A 21,222-nucleotide genomic window follows, 5' to 3' on the forward strand; every position below is an offset into this window, starting at 1 on the left:
CGCTTAGAACTGATTTTCCCATTGTTTCACTTGGACTGTAACTTAGATTTACTTAGATTTTTTTTTTTAATGTTTAATTGCAGATCAAAGTCCTGGATAACCCATCAGGTGTCTTTCATTTCATGCAATCTCTTGCCTTGCTTATGTCACCTGTTAAGTAAGTATGACAATAAAATTTCATAAAATTTTGCTGATTCAGGAATAGAAAACACGATGATAGAAAGTCTTCTTTCCACAACCCTGAAAGTGCACAAATAAGAGATTCACAGTTAAAGATTTTTACTCATTCACCTTGAAATACAGCTGTGGCAGTACATTTTCCTACTGCACAAGATGTGGCTAAGGCTTGCTTTTAACTGTGAAATAACTGTGATGGCTGACTTAGTAGTTTTAATCTGTGAATTCTGAAATGAAGTTTTTGCCTTGAGTGATGGCCTGTTCAGAATACTGTCTCTGCAGCTGATGGCCATGAGTAAAGTGTTTGCTAAATTGGTGTAAATGCTGGTTGTACTTCTTAGTTTGTTTTCCAGGCTTTTTAAAATCTGGACAGAATACGTGATGCTTGGAGAGGCTAGCTAACGAAGGCAGTCATTAGTGAAAGCTCCTATTATGTGCTTTAGATAAAATGTATTACTTGCTGTGACTCCGTTACTCAGCTCTTAATGTCAAAGGAGCAAACTGCTGATATTTAGGATTTTGTGAACTTGATAGTCTGACCTTGAGTTAACTGGGGCTTCTGCTTGTTGTAGAATATTGTTTTAAAGGGTTTTGTTTTACCTTTCCTGTCTTGAGCTTTCTGGGGAAACGAGTGTGTCCCGAGGGCATGCATTTTGCTGGTGGGTTATTAGCATGTCCTTCAGCAAAAACTGATGCAAAGTGCCTGGAGTGGCTCTCTCAACTGTTCGTACAAGAACATGGAAACTCCACATGGCTTTAGTTTTAGAGGTCTGACATTTCTCTGTTGCAGCTGCTGCGTGTCAGGAGCCAGTTTCGATTCTAAACCCAATTTAAAATAGGCCACTAGTGCTGTGAAATCAATAATTGTGAAACTGGTTTGTTTGCATTATCAGTGTAGGGATTCAGAGAGGTCGGGAGGGTAATGTAGTGCCGGAGTTTTGTTGCTGTGTGTTCAGAATTCTGCCAGGAGATTCCTACTTAAAAAGAAGTTAGGTGTTCCCATTTTAACTTTTTATATAGCCTTTCTGTATGTTTGTTTAACCTTCTGGTATATATCTGAGGAGCTGAGGATTTGTATGACAGAGAGTCTTAAAACTAGTGTCCCAGACTTATGGAAGTCTAACATGGAACTGGAGCTGACTTGATGTGAAGCAATTCTTTCCTGGAAGTTCTTTCGTTGTGGTAGCTCAGTGTACTAATGCTGACATGGTGTCAGCTAATGCAGCCTCAGAAGTTGTGAAGTGGAGCTGGCCTGTGCAAGTCATTGTGTTATTTGATATACTTGTTTCTTGTTGTTTAATCTGTTTTTATTGCCTTTTGTGATGTGAGTCAACCCCAGGAGGCAGCTAAGCCCCACAAAGCTACTTACTTATTTCCCCTGTGGTTGGAAGGGCAAAAAGTAATAGTGCAAAAACTTGTGGGTTCAGATACAGACAGTTTAGTAGGTAAAGCAGAAGTTGTGCAGTGCATGCAAACAAAACAAAATAAGAAATTCATTTGAATTCCTTACGCCTACCCTTGGCAGGTAGGTGTAGAGTCATTTCCAGAAAAGCAGGGCTTGTTTTATATAATGGTTATTGGGAAGACAAATGCCATCACTCAGAATGACCCCTTCCTCCTTCTTAACTCCAGCATTTATGGATGAGACATGGCAATGTATGTTGTGGGATATCCTGTTGGTCAGACTTGATCAGCTGTGTCCCCTCCCAGCATCTGGAGCACTCCAAGTTGGCAGGGTAGCATGAGAAGCTGAAATGGCCTTGATGCTGAGTGAGCATTGCTCTGCAACAACTGAAGCATCATTGTGCTATCAACACTGTTCATTGCTGTTCCAAAGCGTAGCACCGTAGAGGTTGCTGTGAAGAAAATTAACTCTGTCCCACTTGAAACCAATACAGTCTCCTTAGGAAAAGACCATGAAATTCAGCATTTTTAATTTTTAAATTTTTCTAAACTTGATTTTTATTTTAAATCAGAAATCGGGTGGACTTCATGTGCCATATGAAACCAAATGAAAGGAAAAGCTCCTCTTCCTCTGGGAAAGAATCTGGAAACTGGACTCTGGTAGATGAAGGAGGAGAAGAGGTACAGCAAAGGACTTTTTCTTCCTTTTTGTGCTTTTATGCAGCCTTGCTGTACTGATCCTGTGAAATGGAGTAAGAAAAAATGACTGTTGTTGTTTACTGGCATCACAGGAAATTTCAGTATTTTTTTTACTCTCCTTTTATCTCTGTTATATAATAATAGATAATCATGGTAGAAAATAGAGTTTCTAGGAATGAGTAGTAATGATGGAGATAAATTTAAGGGGGCTATTACATGGAAACAGTGCATTTGAATAGAGCTTCTCTTCATAAACCACATTTCTGAAAAAAGCATTTCTAGTTCTGTTTCCTAGCTGATGAGTGCACGAACACAGCCAGGAATTTTGGAGCTTCTGTACATGGGAAGGAGAATTTCGTTATACTTTGTTTTGCTCCTTCAAGTAAACTGGAATTAGTACAAATTGTGAAGCCCTTTTATGCTGTGCTTTTTTTACTGGAAAGCTTGTAAAACTGACTGAATTTACCTACAGGATGAGGATCCCGAAACAAGCTGGATTCTGCTTTTGGAAGATGACCTGATTGTTCTCCTGTCACAGTTTCCATTTCATGAGCTGTTTCAGCACTTCCTTGGGTTTAAGTCTGCAGGTAAAACAGCTGTTTTTCTTATGCTAATTGTATTAATGACCACAAAGGTCAAGAATACTGCTGCACTATGAGAGTCTCTGATTTGAAGTTATAATGAATGCATGCAAGAACTCACAGACTGAATAGATAAGGTGGAAATGTATGATATTTATATGGGACAACTTAAAATATTATAGCAATTCTAGCAGGCAAAACTGTAGAGTCCCTTAGCGTTATCTTCTCAGGGTTTATCCTCATAGATGTGCTTTGAGAAATAATTTTTCCTTCTTGCCTATGAGCTGTAATGTACTGTGACTGTTCTCCAGTTATTTCTTCATTCTTGTTAAATCTCTGGACAATTGCATGAGGCTACTGCTTGTTAGAGATTTTATAAGCTGCATAGATTATTTGTACTTTCATACTTAACAGGTATTCATTGTTTATTTCATAAAGGAAACATAATTTTCAATTAACTGTCTAGCTGACAAACAGTGAAAATGATCTTTGCTTTGAGTGCTTCTGGAAGTACTTAAGGATCCAGAATTCATGCATATTTTTTGAGACTTGACTTCTGCTGTCTTGGTCTTAGGAACTTACTTTCCTGAAAAAACAACTTCTCAGGAGATGATGAAGATTTTTGCATTTGCAAACTCCTTAGTGGAACTTCTGTCTGTGGGGTTAGAAACGTTTAACAGAGCACGGTACCGACAGTTTGTGAAGCGAATTGGTCAGCTGATCAAGTAAGGGAGCATCTTCTCTGTGATATCGTTGGATCTTTTTCATACATTCTGGTTTAAAATTTAGAGTTCCTTAGTAAATGAGCTAGTCAAGAGCTGATTTGGGTTTATTTTTGTTCTGCGAGTTAGTTGGTTTAGGATTAGCTGGTCTGTTAATCTGAAGTCCCTGAGTCCTGAGCTTGAAAGCTACCTGTGAGGTAAAGAGCTGCAGAGTCCTAATGCTGTAGCTGCAGAAGAGAAGCAGGTGAACTGTGAAACACCAGCAAAGTTTCTCTAATCTTCCCTTCTTGTAGATCGTGCTCCTGCTTACTTGCAGTTATAATCTAGAATTGTTTTAGGTTGGTGTGTTTTTATTTGTTTAATTTGCACCTTGAAAATTTTCATATTGCTGCACTAAGCAAATGTAACTGGAAGCTAAAAGTTGCTGTTTATTTTTAAATCTTCAGCACTCACTTGGCTTCTATGAGTGTGTTTTTAAGGGGGATACACTCAAATTACTTAGTGTAATTAACATTGCATGGTTATGTTGTGTGCTCTGACATTTCATAATATAGGATTGTAAAGCTTGAAAGATCATATGCAAATTAATTTGATGTAAAAGAATATTATGCATTGTTTGCTTGCAAAACCAAGGAAACATAACGCAGGAATTCTAGGCTAACTGTCTCTGAAACAGGGAACTAAAAGAACGTGCTACTTGTATGGCAGTCTCTGGAAAACAGAGGACAGAGTGTTAAATATGTCTCTTGTAACTAGACCAGAGTCTGGCTGCACATGTCTGTGTTTTTGCATGGTGATGATGTGCTTAGTGATACCTCTACTACTTTGTTCTGCTGTGTAGGATGACACTTTGTCATGTGAGTGACCACTGGGCCCAGTACATTAGTGGCAATAAACAGTATGGATCAATAGGGCATCCATACTCTGTGGACAAACTGCAGCTGGAGTTCGATGAGCTGTTTCTCAGAGCTGTTCTACATGTTCTGAAGGCAAAAAGGTAAGCTGTCCAATGTGGTCCGTACTGGCCTCATCTTGGAGGAGTGAGGTATTTGAAACTGGGAATTGCAGTAGGTTATGGTTTAAACAAGACTGTAATATGCAGGATTTGTCAGCACATTGGTAGTATTAAGATGGGGAGGAATTACACCTTGAATTCTAGTATCTGACAGAAGCTCTGGGGATTTGTTCAGTTTGGAAATAGATTAACTCAAAATTAGAGGGTCTAAAACACATCTTCGCATTCCTAATTCTGTCCTAACTGTATGGCTGGGGTGTGAGCATATGGCTTTTTTTCAAGTGTTGAATTTATCAGGATGTAACTTTCTGCTTGCCTCTTCAAACCTGACAGGCTGGGAGTCTGGCTCTTCATGTCTGAGATGCCTTACGGAACATTATCCAGTAACATGCTTTGGAAGCTCTTCTTTGTCATGCACTGTGCAGAGGGAGAGAACCTGGAAAAGCTCTGCTCTACTTTACAACCTGCTGACTGCAAACAGAGACTTGAAGGTACGATTTCTTCACTCAGAACCAATTCTAACAGATTCAGCTACAGTTGCATGAGCAACAGGTTTAATTCTTTGCAGGTTCCACTGTTAAATATACCCTCTGCAGCATGACTGGTCCATTGGCCTCAGAATTGTCCTGGACAGTTTAACAGGAATGAGTTTTCTCTCTGTCCTAGCTGCTTCAGAGAGATGCAAGAGTGCCGTGCAGCAGGTACATCTTGTGTGTTCTCATGTCAAGTTCCATCTTGACCTTCAGCAGCATTTGGAGAGAGATTTAGATCACGAAATACACAATTTTGTATCACTTGGGTTTTTATGAGCTGTTTTTTGTGACTTTTAGAATCAGAATCATAGGGATTGGAAGAAACCTCTGGAGAGATTGAGTCCAGTCCCCTTGCTGAAAGCAGGTTCCCTACAGTAGGTTGAGCAGGAAGGATTGTTGAATCTTCAGCTGTTGATAGCTTTATAAATATCCCAGTCCTCCATCTTTTCCTAAACATGGTAGTTCTGGTTTCAGCAGTTTATGTTGTTGGTTATTTTCTTATCTTCCACAGCTACAGATACTGTGTACAGAAGCTTTTTTTGTTCTATATACCTCTTCTTTGTCTTTTCTCTTAACTTTCATCCCATGGTGATCTTAGCCATCGTGCAGGCCTCAGGTATAGCAGAGTTATGTAGAAGCCTGTTTGAATGCCACCTTTCCTTTGCTTCCTTCTTCGTGAGAAAACATTTCAGGACTTGATTAACAGGGAGACAGATAACCAAAGCAGTGACTCCCTTCTCCACAACCTCTTTGTTAACTTGAGGGGGAGCGAGTCTCACTGCCTCTCAGTTTTACTTTTCAGCTAGCTGGTAAGCCAGATAACTTTCACCACGTCAACAAAGTCTTGAAGAAAATTGGGATCCTGAGAGATTACTAAGTGTCTTAACTCTGCTTGCAATTCAGCTATCATTTAGGCTAATTTATACAGAGTGCGAGAGGGATGTCAAGACTGTAGCTGTATATATTTCATGAAGTACTGATCTATTTTGGCTGGCCAGTGCTAATCAGTAACAGTTCCTCTGTTTCAGGGACAGCAGTTTTTCTTTATGCATCTTAAACAAAGAGGATTTAATATGATGTGATGGGTTGCAGCTGCAACAGAAAAAAACACTGATTTTTTTTTTAAATGTGCAAATCATGGTGTTAGTGTGACAGTTGCTGTCACTGATTCATTTGTTGCTTTTGTGTTCTATGCCTTACCCATTCTGTGGCTTATTCTGCTGTACCTTTTCATAGAGTAATGACCAAGTCTTCTTTCCTTCTTAAATAAGGACATGAGTGAGTGGAACATAAGCTGTATGTCTATTGTATCTGTCAGGAGTGCAGTTTATATTACTGTATGGAAAAACTATTAAATTGCACAGATCTCCAGCACATTGTTCATGAGATGTAGGGGCTGTAGGGGTCTGATCTTCTCAGGCTGAAGTACAGTTACAGGATCATAGAATTGCTCAGGTTGGAAAAGACCTCCAAGATCATCAAGTCCAACCGCAACCTAACCATACTGCTCTAACTCTAACAACCCACCACTAAATCACGTCCCTGAGCACCACATCCAAGTGGTTTTTAAACACATTCAGGGATGGTGACTCCACCACCTTCCTGGGGAGCCTGTTCCAGTTGCAAGATTCTTGAAAGGACTTGCTACAGAATCTAGCCTGGATCTGTTTAATCAGTGCAAAATGCATGCCTGAGCCAGCTAAGTGCTAGCATAAGGCAGAGTGCTGTTTCAGCATGTTCAACTGCTGCGATAACATCACTGTAAACTGTTTCTGGTGGTGTGTTAAGCTTCAGAGGAAACAGACCACTATGCAAACTGTTTCACAGCTGAAGTACAGCTTTCAGCGCGTGCTTTGATTTTGATGGAGACTCTTAAGGTGTTTTTTTTTTGTTTTTTGTTTTTAAGAAATAAAATAATAATAAAAAAATACATATGTATTTAAAATCCTGTTCAGGTTTCTTTGTATTCTCTTTCTGCTTATTTCCACCCAGGGGATTAGATGTTTTTTTTTTTTTTTTTTTCTATTTGGCTGCATTTCACTCTTGGTTTTAAAGAAGAACTTCAGTCCTTTGTTTTCAGATGTATTTTCCAAACAAGTATATTCAGTAATTTTGTTATATTGAGTTTGAGAAGCAGAAATTGATCTTTCCTTGTAACTCTTAAGCATATCTTCGGGCCAGTGCTAGATGTTTTGTGTTTTTGTTTGTAATCAGCATAGAATGATCTCCCTAGTTTAATTGCTACTTGAGATTGTGGTATGTGGAATTAGCACTCTCTTGACTTGATCTGAATCTCTCTGCTCAGCTTCGGTGGGCTTAGTTTTAGTCTTTTCTTGGCTGTGACACTGATTGAGAGCAGAATGTTTCCATGTAATTTAGTCTTCATCCGGCGAACTAATTGCTGCAACGTGTCACGGAAGCTGAAACCGTGAAAACATTTATAAAAAAAAACAAACAAGCAGTTCTTCCTGTGGGTAAGCAACACAGCGTAATTAAAATAATATTAAGAATGAACTTTCAGCTCTTCTTGAAGCAATTCTAGCTTTCAGTCTGAATGACTAGTATATTTACTGAATCACATGGGCTCACTGCATATTACTGTGTTCCTTGCACCTTTTTTAAAATCAACTGGTACTTGTCGTTTCTGAAGAGAGGGTTGTAGCTTACAGGCCTCCAGTGATAATTCCTTTGTAACCGATTCCTTCTCTGGGATTGAACTGTGTAGAAGTATTGGTTGTATATGTGCTAAAACACACCTACTATGTGACTTTTCTAGACCCACAGCACCTTGAAAATTTTGAGAAGTATCTCCAGTCAATGAACTGCTCAGAAGAAATTTGTCTGCTCACCACATTTGCTCAGATGGCACAAACCAAACGGGCTGATGTTGATGAGGATTTTGTCAAAATCATTGTTCTGGAGATATATGAGGTGAGAATTATCACAGGTCCATTCAGGAGGGGATGAAGGTTCTCTTGTTCTTTGTAACTGTGGGAACTGTGTCTGTTTAAATGTGAAACATTCATGGTTTCTGTAGTTTTGCAGTTAAGAAAAGAAACTTAGCCCTACTTCTGGGGTTTATAATTTAGTACTGAATTAAAATATTCTAAATTGGTTGTTTCTTTTTTTCCTTTTTGGAGAAAGAACAGGTTTTCTACAGACTAAGCCAGAATGAAACGTGAACACTATGCTTGTGTTTTCTTACCTTGTAGCTCTAAAATTCCTTGCATAGCATGTAGGGTTTTTTTTTTGTTGTTTGCTTGTTTTTGTTGTTTTTATGTGCTTAGTTTTGGTCTTTGTTTTTGCCCCTGGTGTTGTAATTTCATCAGCTGTTTGGACAATTGTTTTTAATGTTGGCATTTTTCAACCTGGTTGTCCAGAATCGTAAAGAACAACTTGGTTCTGTGTTTTCACAAAGGTGGTATATGGCAGTGTCAGTGAACGTCAACCATCACGAGTAACTTCTTTTTCCTCATCTTCTCAGGTGTCATATGTTAGTCTTTCCACAAGAGAGACATTTTCAAAAGTTGGTCGGGAACTCTTGGGAGCAATTGCCAGCGTCCATACACAGATTATTTCTGTGCTGCTGGATCGGGTTAGAGAGACCATTGAGAAAGTTGGAATGGTAAGTGCTAACCTCTGTCATTTAAAGCAAGTGCCCAGTTAAAACTAGGTAGAAGTCATAGAAACCATGTACAGATACAGCTCAGTATGAATGGGTCAAGTTAAAGGCTTGCCTGGGGTTTTATTTTTTTTTTTTGTATTACTATTTAAGGTGTAAGGGCATAGTGTAGATTATTATTCCGTGCTTAATACTGAATAGCCTTTTATCTTCTATCCTCAAAGGTTTCTTTGTATCTGTTTAAAGAACTGCCTTTGTACCTGTGGAAACCTTCTTCATCTGAGATAGCACTGATTCGAGACTGGTTACTAAATTACAGTCTAACCACTGTGGAGAATAAACTAGCCTGCATTATCTTGGAAGGTCTGAACTGGGGACTGGGTGAGCAGGTACGTATTAAAGCCAGGAGGCTTGAACCTGGGTAGGTTTCCAGAGGAGAAAGTATTACTCACCCTGGGACTATAATTGAATTTAGAGACAGTTCATTATATACTATTGATGCTATAACTGTACATTTGAAGGCATGGGATGGAAAATTCACTGTGACTTTCTAGCCTTCTGTCTGAGGATTTGCTTGTGTTGGTTTCCCGTAGCACTGTAGCTGAAATTGAAAGAGACTTAAGCAGGAATTTCTTGTCTCCAGACAACTGGAATAGCTGACAAAACAGCTGACAGGATGCTTCCTGTGAGTCATTTGAAAAAGATATCTGTGACAGCAGAAAATAGAGGAATCCTCCAGGTGGTGTTGATGAGGGTGGTGTGACTGTAGTTTGCAGGATTGTATCCGGGTATGTTTTTTCCCAGCGCAAGAAAACTCATGATTGAAACAAAAAGCTTTCAGTGCCTTGAGCATTCTTGAAATGACTGGGGAACGTCGCATAGATGCTTTGCTGTAGAACCTTAATCTGTCTAGGATTCAGTCCAAGCTGAGTGTACTTTTTTTTTAAGGAGAAACAGGAATAGAGTTGGGAAAAATCCCTCTGCTTATGTTCAGGGATACATTTTGGTATTGTAATGACTGTGTAAAATTCTTTCCTTCGCTGTGTTGATAACTTGACTACTTGGAGGCAAAGATTGCTTTACTTTTTCTCCCTATTTTTGACTAGAGGTGAAAACGAAAAGGAGGGAAAATTTAACTGGGAGGTCTTTGCAATAGCAGTTATGTTGAAGCTCCTGGATATGGGAGGAAGAGTAGTTCTTTGAAGTTGTAGAGACCTTTTAAATGAAGCAGAATTCTGATGTGATTCTGGATTCTGTTTTTAGAAGGATGCTCTTCATCTGGATCCAGCTGTCCATTCTGAAGTTGCGTTGATGGTCCTGGAAGCATACCTGAAATATCTCTCCCAGAAACCATACTCTGGATTGCTTTCTGAAAGCATAAAGCAGGTATTCCTTCTTCAAATCTACAGGGGAAAAGGTACTGCTAGCAATAGATAAGAAGAACAACGTGTAAAGACTATTTTGTTTCTCTTCCTCCTTTAAAGAGCTACACTGTCTTCCCCTTGTACATTTGCATTGTTATCTAGCCTATAGTTAAGTTATTACAGTCTGCTCTTCCTAAGCATCTTCTGCTCATGCAGAGTTGGACAGCGCTTGCTTATGGAAAGGGTATTGAATGTAGCTGCTAAACGTAAGAGACATCCTTCCTGTGTCTCCAGTTCTTAATTTTACTTTATTTGAAGACTGGAGTGTTAATCTGTTTAGGAGCTTTTTAATAGTGATCAGTGATGCGTTCCCTGAACACCCTGCAAACATTTATTATATTGGTTTTTACAGCACACTGATGACTGAGGAAGGTATGGCTCCAAGTTACAGAAGGGGAATGGAAGGTTAGAAAGACCAAAGTTAAAAATACCTCTTTGGGGTATTCAATCCAAGATGTGTGCATTTGTTTATTCAGAGCTCTTAGCATTGTGTTGTTGCTTTGTCTCAGTATTTCTTGTAGAGTGTTTTCTCCTCTCCTGCACTCCTGTGCTTTTTTTTTTCCCCCAAGTCTCTTTTTCCCACACTTTGACTCTTCCTTATTTTCTCTGCTCTTTTCTGTCTTGTTTCTCTGCTGTACTTAATTATATTTGGTTGTCTTGTGCCAGCTAGATGAGTTCTCTGCCCAAACCTGCTACAACCTAGGTTGCTACTTGTGTTGTTGGGTCTGTGCTAACTGGAGCTTGAGGAACATTTCTGCTTAGGTTTCCTATATCCCAACTAAAAAGGGAAGAAATGTCTGCATTGACTCCTAAATCTGAAATTTATGGTGATCTGTCAGAGCTTGTACACTATTTTTCCTAAAGGTCAGATGAAATTTGAAACCTTTTGATCTAGACAGACTGTTCATGATAACAGGCACATATATGTTGCACAAAGACTTTGCCTGTCCGTGTTACAAACCTTCCTCTAAGAGTAAGCTACAAGTTTTTAGACTTTGTTGACAGGTAGTAATTTTTATGTGCATTTATATATTTTAAACACTGCCAAACACCTTCAAAGATGTGTGGTGTTTGGTGTTTGTTTTTTTTTTTCCTTTTTTCAGTAAAAATATTTAACCCCAGACCAATATTTAATATAGAAAGCTTCAGCACAACATTGTGGTTTGATAGCTTTTAACAAAAGAGATGGGTGAAGGGAGAGAGAAATCAAGGTCATAGAAACACAGATTTGAAATTAAATTAATTGTTGGTGCTACGAGGTGAGTGTGAAAAATAACTACTGTTGTTCTGATCTAGTGTCATGGTATTTTGATGGGAGAAGCTCATCCAAGCTGACTTGAGTCCTCCTAGACTGCTGCCATACGTGCTGTAGTATGGATGAGCTTCCTCTTATTGCTGTTACTTCTGCTTTGTTTCAGGTTTCTTACTTAGCTAGCATTGTTCGTTATGGAGAAACACCAGAGAGTTCCTTTAACCAGTGGGCATGGGGCTTGATTTTGAGGTTAAAGCTTCACAGAAATGACCGTGGCGTACAGCATGGCTGGTCTGCAGTTCCTGTCTCTGACAGCGTGCTTGACATGACAGAATCGATCACGCTTCACCCCCTCCTGAAGGCTGTTAAAGCAGGCATCCCTATCGGCTGTTACCTCGCACTGGCAATGACCACGCTGGGTCACAGGTAACTGTGTTTTCTGGGTTTGCTTGAAACGGATGGCCCTGTAACTGAGTACCCTGCCTAATGGTGAGCTAAGAACTATTAACATCGTACGTAAGTTGGAAGATGGTAAATGACTTCTGATGCAAGGGATTGAGTAGTCTTTAAGGACAAACAGTTTTGAACGATACAACTACCTTTATTTTCCAAAAACTTTTCCAAAAAGTGCCTCTTCCAAAACATTAGGATCGAAATAGTGATTAGAACTAATATTGAAACTGAGGCATTATTTCTGGCCCTTAGGATCATATTATCTTTTAGCAACACTTACCTACAGGACAACTCTTTCAACAGCTTCCTAGCTGAGCTGTTATAAGAGGATTCAGAAAATAGTAAGGAGAAAACCACTCAAGCTGATAATAATCAATTTAAGAACTTTATAACCTTGCTACTGAACCTCCCAGTTGTTTCCAGTGCTTTCAGCTGGTTTGTAGGTAAAGCTCTTGAAAATAATCAGATGTACTGTTTGAATAAGATGCAGAGGCAGAGATAATTAGATTTGATTAATCAGTCTCTCCCAGGTTTATTTTCTCGTTCTGTGATCTTTTAAAATATCTCTTGCTCTTAGTAAAATAACTTGTTTTCTTCATATAATATTGCTTTACTCTTCCAAGACAAATTGTGTTGTATTTCTTCCTCTAGCCACTATTCGGTGCTATGGCTCTGCCATAGATGCATACATGCTTATTCACAGTACTAGGTTGAGTTGGGACCAGCATGAAGGTATTCTGGTTTGAAGATGGAAGCATTTACACAACTGAACACAGAATGAAAAACAAGGAACCTCTTTACTTTCAATTTTTTTTTTTCCAAACACCCTTAATGACCTTGCTAAGAACCATTTCAAGTAGTCTCCTATCTAAATAAAAATGCTGGTGTTTCTCAGACAGAAGTGCAAGGCTCATAATGTTAATGGGCAGAGGAAATAAAAAGCTTTAATATCTGCTAGTAGCTTAATAATTTATTTAATAGAATCATAGAATATCCTGAATTGGAAAGTGCCCACAGGGCTCACTGAGTGTCCCCACACAGGACCACCCAAAATCCAAGCCCTTTGTCCAGATGCTCCTCGAGTTCTGGAAGCTCAAGGCTGTGACCGCTGCCTGGTGCAGTCAATCTGAGCCATGCCCACCACCCTCTGGTGAGGAACTCTTTCCTAACACCCAGCCTGACCTTCCCCTGATGCAGCTCCATGCTGTTTCCTCGTATCCTGCTGTCACCCGAGTGCAAAGCTCAGCACTGCCCCTCTGCTCCCCTGCAGGCCATCATGAGCCCTTCCCTCAGCCTCCTCTTCTCAGAGCTGAACAAACCAAGGGACCTCAGCTGGCCTTCATACATCTTGCCTTCATACCCTTCACCATCTCCATAGCCCTGCTTTGGACATTCTCTAGTACCTTTATGTCCTTCTGACATTGTGGTTCCCAAACCTGCACCCAGTGCTGGAGGTGAGGCTGCACCAGCACATAGTAGAGTGGGACAGTCTCTCCCCTATCCTGACTGGCAGCCCTGGGCCTGATGCACCTCAGGACATGGTTGTTTCTTTGGGCAGCAGGGCACGCTGCTGCTCAGATTCAAGTTGTCACCAACCAGAACACCCAGATCCCTTCCTTTAGGGCTGCTTTCCAGCTTCTCATCCACAAGTCTGTACAAATAGCCAGGGTTGCCCCATCCCGGGTGCAGAATCTGGCACTTGCACTTGTTAAACTTCATATGGTTGATGATCATCCAGCCCTCTAATTCAACAAGATCTTTCTGCAAGGCCTCTCTACCTTCCTGGGAGTCAATAACTCCTCCCAGAATTTAGTTTCATCTGCAAATTCAATATGTATTTTGAGTCCTGCATCCAGGTAATTTATTAAAGCTGTGAAGATAACTGGCCCCACAGTGGAGCCATGAGGAATCCGCATTTTCGTGGCTACAGATTAGACATAAGTTTAATGTTTTCTGTCTTGTCTGAACATGCAGTCCTTTTTCCCCTATCAAAACTTGATGCAGAGCAGTGTGCCAAGAAGCTCAGTAGTTAGTTTTCTGGACAGCGAGGGTAGAGTTCATCAGAGGTAGCTATAACTCTGTAGTACAAACTGTAAGGTAACACTTGAGCTTCATCTGTAGGGAGTGGAGAAAAAAGTCCAGAGGGTCACCTACCCTGAGGCGATGTCAAAGCTGGTAACATGAAACTCCCTCTGTAGATGCTGCTATTGCCTCGGGGGAGAGACTGGTTGACAAGGTTAGGCAAGAGCCATGAGCTTTAAATAATGGTTTCAAACTTGGTGAAGGCTCCCAACTTCACTGATATATAGATGTCTGTGTGTATGTGTATATGTGTATATACACATATAAGTCCCCCAAAAGATAGGAAATAGTTATGAAATCTTTCAGCTATTGAATAACTTCTTCAGCTGAAGAAAAAAAGCTCTGAATTTAGCTCTTTGAGATTTCAGAGGTTGTGTAAATAGTGAATGTCTTTATGTCTCATTTCACAAAAAAGTCCAGCGTTCCGCGTCCCTTTTTATTGGTAGTCTACAAGCTCTTCCTTTTTTTGTTTTTGTTGTTCTGTTTTTACAGCATTGAGAAGTTCTGTGCTGAAGGGATCCCTCTTTTGGGTGTTCTTGTCCAGTCTAGATACCTGAGAACAGTAGTCCACGTACTGGATAAAGTTTTACCCATGTTTTACTCTTGCCAGTATTATCTCCTGAAGAGTGAGCAGTAAGTATGACGTATTCCTAACGTGTTTATTGCTGAAGACCAGTGAAGATTAAGATTAAACGTATCATTCATTCTGGGTTTTGTGTTTAGTGAGAATGTGACATGTGACGAGGAAGAGTATGTGATTTATTTGCCAAATTACTTTTTGGCTTGTGGCTGAGAAGGCAGTTGTGGAAATGTCTCCTTTGGTCATCATGTGCAGACATCCCCTTTCCTGGCAAAGGAACATTTAGTGGCTGTGAAGAGCTGTATTGACGAGAGCTCTTGGCTTTAGGTGACTGAGAAAGATAAGCAGTTGATACTATTGAACTGTGTTTACTGGTAAGCTGAGCAACAAATGGGAATGTTCCCAAGTGCTGGGCCTCAGCTCTTTGTCCTGGTAAATTAGTAACGTGGTCTCTCATGTCCTTTTGGTTTGGACCACCTGGCAGTCTTTCGGGCAAATCCTGGGCTGGATTGTGGGTCAAGAACTATTCCCAAAAGGCAGCCTTGCTGTGAGCCACCTCCTTTGGAGGGTAGGAGAACGAACTGTAGATGCAAAGTTTGTTCTGCTGCATGGTTTTAATACCAGACAGTGGTCTGAAATGTGTTTAACTAAATAGATTGAATGAGTTTCTTTCAAAGAGTTGGTGCTCTTCTGTAGAACCTTCTGCCACTGGAATCCCTGGTGCAACCCATCTGTTGTTTCCTGGAAACGCAGCCTTTTCTAAAAAGCTGAATAGGAAATACAAGCTACTGTTTGCTGTCTGCACAGCTATATACTTTCAGTTTCCAGTTTGGTCATGTTTCAAGACTTATGCTGTGTCAGGTGCTGTTCATCTCTCAGATTTTGGAAGTGTCCTACAATTTCAAATACTTTCAGTTCTGATAAAGCAGCCTGGAAGTACAGTCTGCTTTGAACTGCTCACACTATGCATGTGATGTGGTTAAAATGGAGCAATTAGCTTTGCAGCATGGTTGTAAAGCAAAATCCTAGTATGTGGGTGTCACTAGTGCTGTTGAATTGTGCTTTGTGCTCAAGTTTTAAATTCTCTAGAAGCAGTTCTTCTGTTCGTTATGCTGTAAAATTTACTTTGGAATTAATTAATGGAATTTAATTTGTTGGTATTCTTAGGTTTTTATCTCATGTCCAGCTGTTCCTTCACTTGGATAGCGGAGTCCCTCAAGGCATGACCCAGCAGGTTACACATAAGGTAACACAGCACTTGACAGGAGCGAGCTACGGAGAAAATGTTAAACTGCTCAGTAGTATGATACAGGTAAGAAGATTAAAAAAAAACCCAGTAACAGGAGAAATGCTTAAAAACATATGTGTGTGTATATTTTTTTATATAGAAATGTATATATGTATAACTGAGTTAATGCTTAAAGTTACCAGAGGTACTGAAAGTGGCCGTTCTGCATCCGCAGAGTGTTCTTTACTGAGCCTGAAAAGTTGTGTTTGGTTTCCTGAAATATTTTGGTTTAAGCTTGCCTAAATTCGGTGATTCTCTGGTCACGTCAACCATATGTGCCTGACAAACTTCTCGGAAGATGAACTTTCTACTGTCTACTTCTGAAAAGGGCGGGTGACACAAAGTACTACTGTCTCACTTGTGGTAGCTGAAGAATGGGAAAAAAAAAAAAAAAAAGCTTTGCTTTTGACCATTAATTTATAACCACAGTGTGACAAAACGGTTCTGTGTTCAGAAACAGCAGTCAAGAAGCAAAGCCCACTGTCATCTGGAAGTAAGGAGTAAAGAGATACTTGTCTGCTCTGGGAGATTCTTTTGCAGATACAGCAGGCAATGCTTCAGACACAGGTGCCATTTATGTTTGCAGGTTGTAGGGGCTCCTGCTTGTTGTGGACTTTGCGTCTGTTTTTGCTAATCCTGTCAGATGCACAGATCTCTAAGATGCAGAATCTCTTTTGGAGATGACAAAGCTATATTTTTGCGTAGGTACGGAGCATTGCTGTGTGTTAAGGACAGACCCATAGCCAAACAGTTCTTCAGCAAATCCTTATGTTTCAATTCAAGCTGAAAGAAAGCTCTTGAATAATTCTGCCCTTGAATTTGTCAGACTCACATTTTCCGGAGTGGCCAGCCAAACGGAGTGGGGCCGACTGCAGTACTGGAGTTCTGGGTTCAGGTCCTCATCAGCCAGCAGCTGTGGCACAGGGACCAGGCAACGCTCTACTTACTGGATCACTTATGTAAAGCTGCTTTTCAGTACAGCCAGGAGGACTGTGTACAAAAGCTGCTTTACCAGCAACACAAGGTACGTAGGTGTGGTATGTTCCTGTGGCTGTTGGATAAATGATCAGTTCTGGAGTTACTCATTCTTATTTTGATACGAATCTCTTTTCCTGAAAGGCAACAAGAACAGTTGCAATAGTGAGTGACAGTGTGATAATGCTGTTTGATTTGCTTCTGAATAGCTCAAGATGAGTGGAATAACTGATCTTTAATTGATAATTAAAACCTATCTGAAACTCAAATTTCTTTCAGAGGAGTTGTACCATAGTATTTTAGTTTGTGTTCTTTCCATTTCGTATGTTCAGCAGTATCTTTAGACCAACAGTAGAGCATCCTCTCTTGAAAAAATACAGTGTCACTCTAAAACAGTCTTTTCACTGATGAGAAATAAGGTATAAGCACAGGATTCAGTGGTAACTGGCTGATCTGCGTTTGGACAGTAATTGCATGAGTCAGAAAGGAACCTCAGTAAATGCAGCATGATATCTCTGTAGCCTGTAAATCATCTATTAGGCCTCTTAGGGGAACAATGTCTTGTGTTTCCTTGCAGAATGCTTTAGGTTATCATTGTGACAAAGGTCTGCTGTCTTCTCTTGTTAGCTGGATTGTGGCAGGCAATGTGACTCCCTCCTTTGTTGAGGGCAATGCCAACTCCTCTCAGGTAAGTGGTATGATGGTGTTACATGAACAGCCCTGGGAAAAGCAACACACAGGTGCTTGTTCTTTCCGGCTTTCATGGGTTTTTGTACGCTTTCTGTTGTTCTTTCTTTCTCCTTACCTCTCTTTCTACAAGTATTCTTGTGACAAAATCCTAATTTAGCTGAACAAAATGTTGAAGATTTCTTACACTGATGAGAGCATGGGCATTCTTCCACAGAGAAATTTTGTTGGATTTGTGTCCAAGAATGCATAAGTGGGACTTATTTGTTAAGAGTAATACAAATCTTTAGTTGTTTTTGATATATTTAGTGAGAGAAAGTGTGTAAAGGCTGACTCTTCTACTAGATTAGTTCATTCCTGATTAATATTCTTCTTTCTGCTCAAGCATAAAAACAAAATAAAGCCCTGCAGTACCCCAGCTGGAGATGGAGTGCGGGTGGGAGAGGTGATGTTCTTTTATAGGGATGTAGTAAAACTCTAGGGATAATTCAGTCAGTGGTCTCTGGCTTCTCCTTCCTTTCTCAAAATTAAACACTCTACAAAAAGGATATTTGTGTGTAAATACGGAGGAAACTGTTTTTCGGTTTCCTTTTCTTGATGTGACGCTACTTCTGTAGATTTTTAATGAGAATCTGGAAAAGAATCAGAACAGCAAGCTTTCCGATCCTGCTCCCACATCTTTGTTACCAGTGTTTCTGTTGTTATTTTGTTGTACAGGTCTGGTTTTCATGGATGGTGTTAAATATTGAGTCCATATTTGAAGAAGATTCACAGCTTCGCAGAGTTGTGGAGGGGGAATTAATTATTAATGATTTGTCTCCTGATCAAGCTTTGAAGGTGAGAGAACTGTTCTCTACTCACAGGGGAACCACTGTAGTAAAGTACTCTTTTCTGTTGTACGGTTTTTATCTCTTTCACTTCTTTTTTTTCAGGATAAAAGCGTAACTAATACTTTACCTGCTTGGCTTTCTGGGGGGAGAATGTATCTGATGGAAGCTTGCCTTCATGTTTTAAGTTGAACATTTTAAAACTACTGTATAAATCTGTTCTTAACATGTAATTGTTTACAGAAAACTTCATTGAGTAACTAGTGCATTCGTTTGATATCCTGGGTCATCTGAATGCCTTTCCGTATATGGGGAATTTATTCTGTACCACTGAGATGGGTGCTCTTATTTTACAGGTGGGAAAGTGCCTGTCAAAAAGCATGTTTCAGATCTGAATTTTATAAAAAGTCTCGGTTTTAGTTTCACATATTGGCTTTTCTTATGGGGAACATGTCTGAAAATGTTCTCTTTGCAGAAAGCCCAGACCCAGCTGAAGCTGCCCGTTGTGCCTTCGCTTCAGAGGCTCATGATTTATCGCTGGGCTCACCAGGCCCTTGCTACCCCTGCTGATCACCCTCTCATGCCCCTAATCTGGCAGAAATTCTTCCTGCTTTACCTTCACAGACCGGGACCACAATACGGGTGAGTCTGATCATAAAGGCTGCAGCAGAGCAGTCAGCACTGATAGGCTTGCACTGAAGGAAATGCCTCGCTCATCTGAAAACCAGCAACTTCTCCGGAGTCAGTTTAGTTGTAGATGTCCTGATCTGGCACTTGCGTAACGAGACTTTTCTTCTTTTTTAGATTACCTGTAGATGGCTGTATTGGAAGACGATTTTTCCACAGTGCAGCCCACGTGAACTTATTAAATGAAATGAAGCAGCGCTTAACAGAGGTGGCAGACTTCCACCACGCTGCCAGCAAAGCACTTAAAGTGGAGAGTCCTGTAAAGAGCAGTGACAAATCACCAGAGAAGGCAAGCTGCCTGCCAGATTACCTGACTTCACCAGAACTGCATAAGGAACTTGTCAGGTAAAGAAAGCCTGCTCTGTTCAGTCTTTTTCAAGACAGCTGCCTTTGCTACTGGAGTAGCCTTAGCTGTTGGAAATGTGAAGGGTTGCAACTCTTGGCTGACCTACAGTACCTAAGCACTTGTTATATACCTAGTCGTGGTCATATCTCTGTTGATACAAGGCGTTTTGTTGAAGGGAGTTGATCCTACTAATAAAAGCAGAACATTATTGATAGAGTTGTCACTCTCCTTAAGGGAGAGCTTTGCTTTTTAGTTGATGGTATCCCCCTTCTGTTAAAATACTTCTTGTTTAGATGTATCTGCTACTTGTATGTACGTCACTGGCTATCACTATCCTTTGTGTGTTTATGTATGTTTGACACAGACTGGGGCCCCAGCTCCCATCTGAATGCAGCAGGGAATTCACTGGGAACTTCAGCACGTGATTCAGTTAGTGCAGTTAGTGTGCCAGAGCTGAGCTGCGATTGTGTTATGTGCTAGCCAGAGAGTGCTACATCTGCTTACCCAAAACCTCACTCATCTCCTCACATTTGAGTAGGCTAAGGAGATGTTCAAGGTCAGTTTCTTCAACTCAGCTGATGAACACTGCTCTTTGTAAGGAATGGCACATTGGCTGTTTCTAGGAGCCACGTATCTCATACTCAGTGAAACCATAACTAAACACAGAAGTGCATGTTTCTGTTGCACAGGCTTGTAGTTTGAGAATTCTACCGTAAGAAGTATTTGCAGTGTTACAGCGTCTGAATTTTCCTAGAAACTACAGTTGGAAAAGATAACTTGGAGGGAGTCCCTTGTTAAGGGGATTTGGGCATACAGCATCTGAGCTGCTGATAACTGTTTCCCCCCAGCAATCAATATGTACTGTACAAACAAGGGAGCTTATAATCCTTCTCAGTCATCTGTGAAAAATAATCCAGAGATGTTCACTGGCTATAACTTGATTAATATTTTGTCAGCCTTTCATTTCAAAAGATTTCCCCACTCCATCATAAATCCAAAGCATTCTGCAGCCAAATAAATCTCATGCTCAGAAAGTTTAATGACCATCTAGACAGAAGAGAAAATACTGGTTGAATTCATCAGGGTTGACTCTTGGAACTTCCATTTTCTCATCAATGACGTGGATGCAGAAAAGAGGAGTTTATGATATTTAATATTATAGTGCAAAGATGCAGTGACTGTTTAGTTCTCCCCTGTATTCAGTCAGGAAAACTTGGCTGGTATGATTTAAAGAATGGGTAGCATTCATCACAGCGAGGCCAGTGAAGGACAAGACATGTATGTTTTTTGAAGTACAACTTAGGAGAGAAAGAAATGAGAATAAACTCTGTGTGAATCTGAATCTGAAAGGAAGATAATAAGACTTAATGCATATATGAGTTTTCAGAGCAGGCTTCTTAGATACGTATATATCTTCCTTGGTCTTTCACATGGGGTTATGGATGTAATTCTCTAACGTAGGACCCAGGACTGGAAGTGTTTATGTACTGTTGAGCATAAATGTCTTCCAGTTCTAAATTTATCCAGTTACTCTTGGTTATTTCGGGTGATGAGCGAGGAACAGGCTCCCTAGGGCTGCTGGAGCTGAAGGAGCATTTGGACACTGCTCTCAAATGTAGAGTTTGGCTTTTGGGCTGTCCTATGTGGAGCCAAGAGCTGGACTCAGTGATGTTTGTGGGTCCCTTCCAACTCAGGATGTTCCATAGTTGTAGTTTCTTTGCACTGCTGCTCTTGGAACTACTTTGACTTAGTAAACTAATCAGAGAGCCTCTGAGAAGTCAAGATTTTGACCCGTATCAACTCGTATCACAATTTCTTGCCTTAACTTTAAGCCTCCAGAATGAGACTGCTGTGTAATCTGTGCTGTA

At 40.3% G+C, this 21,222-nt stretch overlaps 1 protein-coding gene across 1 annotated transcript in view; it reads left to right on the top strand.

Moving 5' to 3' along the window:
* The window catches only part of EPG5 (ectopic P-granules autophagy protein 5 homolog), a 51,064-nt gene that overhangs the window by 8,492 nt on the left and 21,350 nt on the right, over positions 1 to 21,222 (top strand). The window contains exons 6-23 of the mRNA XM_021380242.1: positions 84 to 157; positions 2,154 to 2,262; positions 2,753 to 2,867; positions 3,436 to 3,586; positions 4,425 to 4,580; positions 4,932 to 5,089; positions 7,908 to 8,062; positions 8,616 to 8,756; positions 8,978 to 9,142; positions 10,017 to 10,139; positions 11,596 to 11,855; positions 14,457 to 14,597; positions 15,712 to 15,856; positions 16,659 to 16,856; positions 17,385 to 17,495; positions 18,212 to 18,331; positions 18,797 to 18,963; positions 19,126 to 19,353. Of these exons, the coding sequence (XP_021235917.1) occupies positions 84 to 157; positions 2,154 to 2,262; positions 2,753 to 2,867; positions 3,436 to 3,586; positions 4,425 to 4,580; positions 4,932 to 5,089; positions 7,908 to 8,062; positions 8,616 to 8,756; positions 8,978 to 9,142; positions 10,017 to 10,139; positions 11,596 to 11,855; positions 14,457 to 14,597; positions 15,712 to 15,856; positions 16,659 to 16,856; positions 17,385 to 17,495; positions 18,212 to 18,331; positions 18,797 to 18,963; positions 19,126 to 19,353 (2,717 nt within the window). The remainder of the gene's footprint in view (positions 1 to 83; positions 158 to 2,153; positions 2,263 to 2,752; positions 2,868 to 3,435; positions 3,587 to 4,424; positions 4,581 to 4,931; positions 5,090 to 7,907; positions 8,063 to 8,615; positions 8,757 to 8,977; positions 9,143 to 10,016; positions 10,140 to 11,595; positions 11,856 to 14,456; positions 14,598 to 15,711; positions 15,857 to 16,658; positions 16,857 to 17,384; positions 17,496 to 18,211; positions 18,332 to 18,796; positions 18,964 to 19,125; positions 19,354 to 21,222) is intronic.

The sequence above is a fragment of the Numida meleagris genome, chromosome Z (genome assembly GCF_002078875.1).
Source record: "Numida meleagris isolate 19003 breed g44 Domestic line chromosome Z, NumMel1.0, whole genome shotgun sequence".
Lineage (NCBI taxonomy): Eukaryota > Metazoa > Chordata > Aves > Galliformes > Numididae > Numida > Numida meleagris.